The 3,710-nt window shown below is 40.2% G+C and overlaps 1 protein-coding gene across 1 annotated transcript; it reads left to right on the top strand.

Moving 5' to 3' along the window:
* The first annotated feature begins 1,516 nt into the window (after positions 1 to 1,516).
* On the top strand, positions 1,517 to 2,178 carry LOC119298261 (basic blue protein-like). The gene is made up of 2 exons (XM_037575730.1): positions 1,517 to 1,758; positions 1,847 to 2,178. The coding sequence occupies exons 1-2, from the start codon at positions 1,587 to 1,589 to the stop codon at positions 2,044 to 2,046; spliced, it is 372 nt and encodes a 123-aa protein (XP_037431627.1). The 5' UTR covers positions 1,517 to 1,586; the 3' UTR covers positions 2,047 to 2,178.
* The last annotated feature ends 1,532 nt before the right edge of the window (positions 2,179 to 3,710 follow it).

Here is a 3,710-nt window from a genome sequence, read left to right as displayed (position 1 = left end):
CTACCACGAGATCAAGGAGGCTAAACCCTAGAAGCTAGCCTATGGTATGATTGTTGTATATGGAGTTGATTGCCTATGGACTACAACCCTCTGGTTTATATAGACACCGGATAGGGTTAGGGTTACATAGAGTCGGCTACAATGGTAGGAGATCTTGAATATCCGCATCGCCAAGCTTGCCTTCCACGCCAAGGAAAGTCCCATCCGGACACGGGACGAAGTCTTCAATCTTGTATCTTCATAGTCCAGGAGTCCGGCTGAAGGTATAGTCCGGCTACCCGAACACCCCCTAATCCAGGACTCCCTCAAGGACCTTGTGTGTGTACAAACAATTCTTCTTGTTGTTTGCTTATTATGTTTGTAAGTCGTACTTGTACATTTTACCAGAATAATGTGTGCACACACATATAATTAAAAAATGACAATTAGGTTAACCAACACCATCAATGGTTTTTATTTAGAAAAAAGATCCAAATACAAACATTTTTACGGAATTATGTACATTATGTTTCATAGAAAATGATAACAGTAGGGTGAACTGCAAAAAGAACAGACATGGCCATGCGATAGACTCTACCGACTGGTGCTACTCTTGAAATAGGAAAGAGAAAACTTTCACAATCCTCTCATTCTTCGACTTTCTTCTGTCTCTCCAGCCTTTGTACCCTCCACTCTGTTCCCCTCTTCGCCTCCCCGTTACGCCCCCTTGTTCTCCACCAGCTCGTCTAGTGAGCGAAGTAGAGAGGGCACAACTCCACCCCTTTCATGCACGTCATTCCAGTTTAAGCCGGGATGGCTAGTTTAGGGCTAATTTTTCGGTCTGGAGTAGTTGCGGAGTTTTCGGGGGGGGGGGGGCGTCCTAGAGGTCATAATCTCCGTCGACTCAAGTGGTGACAAGTTTCTTGGTAAGCCTCACAAATTTTCCTCCCAATTAGTTCCTTCTGAATCTCGTCGGGTTTACAACCTCGTTGGCCAATCGTGGCCACTTTCTATTTTAAATTATTCCAAATTAACCTAGTCTAAAATTCTTATATTGACCCAATACATTAAATTTTCCGACTTGTGAAATTCATTTGAACTCCATTTATTGAAAATATTCCTATCAATTTCAGATGATTTGTAACTAGACAATCCCAAATCATGGCCTCCGGTCATGCTTTAGCAGCTATGGTTGAAAAGTCAAGATTACAGACTCCTTATTAAAAATATTTTTATTTTATAATTTTCCTATTAGAAATATATCATCTAATACTAGTATATATAAATATCTGATATACAACTAATGAATCCATGAAAAAGAAATAAATGCATCCTTGTTAATTTCCATTAATACTATATCAGATTATATAGCTTGGAGGATTTGGTAGCATATACTAAGTAATGTTGCATATCAAATTGTTGATTTGTCTCATTTAAAGCAAGATTCTCGTTATTTTAGCACATTAAAACAAAGATTTTAGCTGACCGTCTATATATATGATACGAGAAGGAGACTGAACGCAAGCAATCACTTGACGAACTGACCACTGTTTAATTTTGTTGTTCTTGTGATCTTCGGTAGCGACAAGAAGTCAAGAGCAACACCAATGATGGCACGGGAAACCATCGTACCCACCCTTTTGGTGCTACTTCTGGCCGTTTGCGGCACAACCACTGTTGTCCATGGCAAGGAGTGGACCGTTGGTGACAACAAGGGATGGAGCTTCGGCGTCTCTGTATGGGAGAGTGGCAAGCACATCCAGTCCGGCGACGTGCTTGGTGAGAACTCTAAAGATCAAGTGATTGGTTGTCCTTGATGTCTATACTTTGTTCTGACCTGTATTTTTGTGTTAACTAATGCACGCAGTGTTCAAGTACAACCCTAGTATGCACAACGTTGTGCAGGTGGGAGAAGGCGACTACAACTCATGCAGGGTCTCGGGCCCGTCGAGGACCTACACCTCCGGCAATGACCACATCCAGCTCGCCCGTGAAGGCAAAACGTTCTTCATCTGCAGCCATCCAGGTCACTGCCAGCAAGGCATGAAGATCGCCGTCACTGCTTAATAGATCTCGAGCATATGCGTGTCTTTGTATTTTTACTTTTTTACCAAGTCTTTATGGTGTGCTAGCTCATGATGAATTGGTGATAGAAGAAATAAATTGATCCTAGTGCAGTATCTCCATCATGTTTTCATGGAACCTTGATAAACCAACATATATTTAGACTAGCTACTAGAAATATACGAGTAGAAATAAGTTTCTACCATTCTACCAACCATACTTTGAACATTAAGGGCAAACCATTATGAAGGTCTATCACAGTTAATTGAATTCTGAGTCTTTTCTAAAAATAGTTCACCAAAAGTATAAAGCATTCCACACATAATAAAAATTACAGGGAGGTTCTTGGACCGTCAAATGGCCACTACCGCCAGAACGAGCCACTCACACGCTGCTTGTCGTAGCCAGACTAACCTTGTCTATTACAGCCGAGAAGTCTTCATGCACGCACCCTTAAGGACTAGTGCCCCGGACCCCTAGTCGTCGAGTCAATTTAACAAACTAGATCCACCAATCTAGTAACACGGTCGACCTTCACATCTAGCATATGCTCCTAGTTGGCTCTGGTCGGATTAAGGGTAGGTTCGGGCAGCACCACTCCATGATTCCAGTAGAGTTGTTTCAAATAGCTCAACTTCGATTTCTTAGTGGATTGGAGCTGGAGTAGTATCTAGTTCATTTTACTGGAGCAGAGAAATGGTTGGTTCACGTGCTCCACTTCCCCCACCATACCCCTCTGCCCTCGGAGTTCCTTTGAAACTACCCAATATGCCATCTTATTAACAAACAGTAAGAGCATATCTAGTCAACCACTTATAATTTACTCCCTTCATTCCTTTATGTAAGGTGTATAATTTTTGGCACGGTGACCAATGCACATAATTATACACAACTTAGAAAAAAGTAACCTTGGCTAAATCTTTGATTAGTGGTAAGTAAATCATTTAGGCTACAAAAATAAGATATACACGCAATCGGGAGAGAGATACTTTCCCTCTTTTTAGAAGGAGAGATACATGCAATCAGTGGAGAGATACTATCCTTTTTCTAAAGGGCTAAAACGGAATTTTTGATGAATTAGAAGAGATGCACCTTACATTGTGGAATTTTATCAAAAAACAAATACACCTTATAAAAAGTAACGGAGGGAGTATCTCCTTATATGCCTTTCTAGACTTAACTCCTTTATATTTAAGGAGTTAAATTGTGGCCGAACATAACCAAACCCTATATTTAACTCCTTAAAATCTTTTTGACTAATTCTTCTATCCTTCTTAACATACTTTTCAAACAATTGAATGGTATTTCATTAATCATTTGCATGATTTAGATTCAACGTACACAACAAAACAACCACAAACATACATATAGTTCATCCAATCAAATAACTCAAATTAAAAAATGCATATAGTTCATCCAAAGACCACCACATAGATTAAATTTGATCCAAAAATACAACATAACATGTGTTATGTCGTGGACCAAGCCCTATCTAGAAAAACACGAACTCAAGCACTTGCATGCTCATCACAACCGAAGAAATCATTTTTTGGGTGCTATGCAGTTTTACCATTTTTGGGTGGAACTTGCAGGTGCGGTAGAACTCTGAGTGAATCATGCATGTCTTCTGTACTGCCGGGATCGACAACAGGATAAGTAATACATGA

The sequence above is a fragment of the Triticum dicoccoides genome, chromosome 5A (assembly GCF_002162155.2).
Source record: "Triticum dicoccoides isolate Atlit2015 ecotype Zavitan chromosome 5A, WEW_v2.0, whole genome shotgun sequence".
Classification (NCBI taxonomy): Eukaryota; Viridiplantae; Streptophyta; class Magnoliopsida; order Poales; family Poaceae; genus Triticum; species Triticum dicoccoides.
The sequence above is the reverse complement of the archived record's forward strand: the minus strand, read 5'-3'. Positions and strand labels throughout refer to the sequence as shown.

What these genes read in the sequence shown, in the direction of transcription:
- LOC119298261 (XM_037575730.1), top strand. Translation starts at nt 1,587, where the DNA reads ATGATGGCACGGGAAACCATCGTACCCACCCTTTTGGTGCTACTTCTG. An exon ending in CCAGTCCGGCGACGTGCTTG is followed by an intron (nt 1,759 to 1,846) that starts GTGAGAACTCTA and finishes TAATGCACGCAG; the next exon opens with TGTTCAAGTACAACCCTAGT.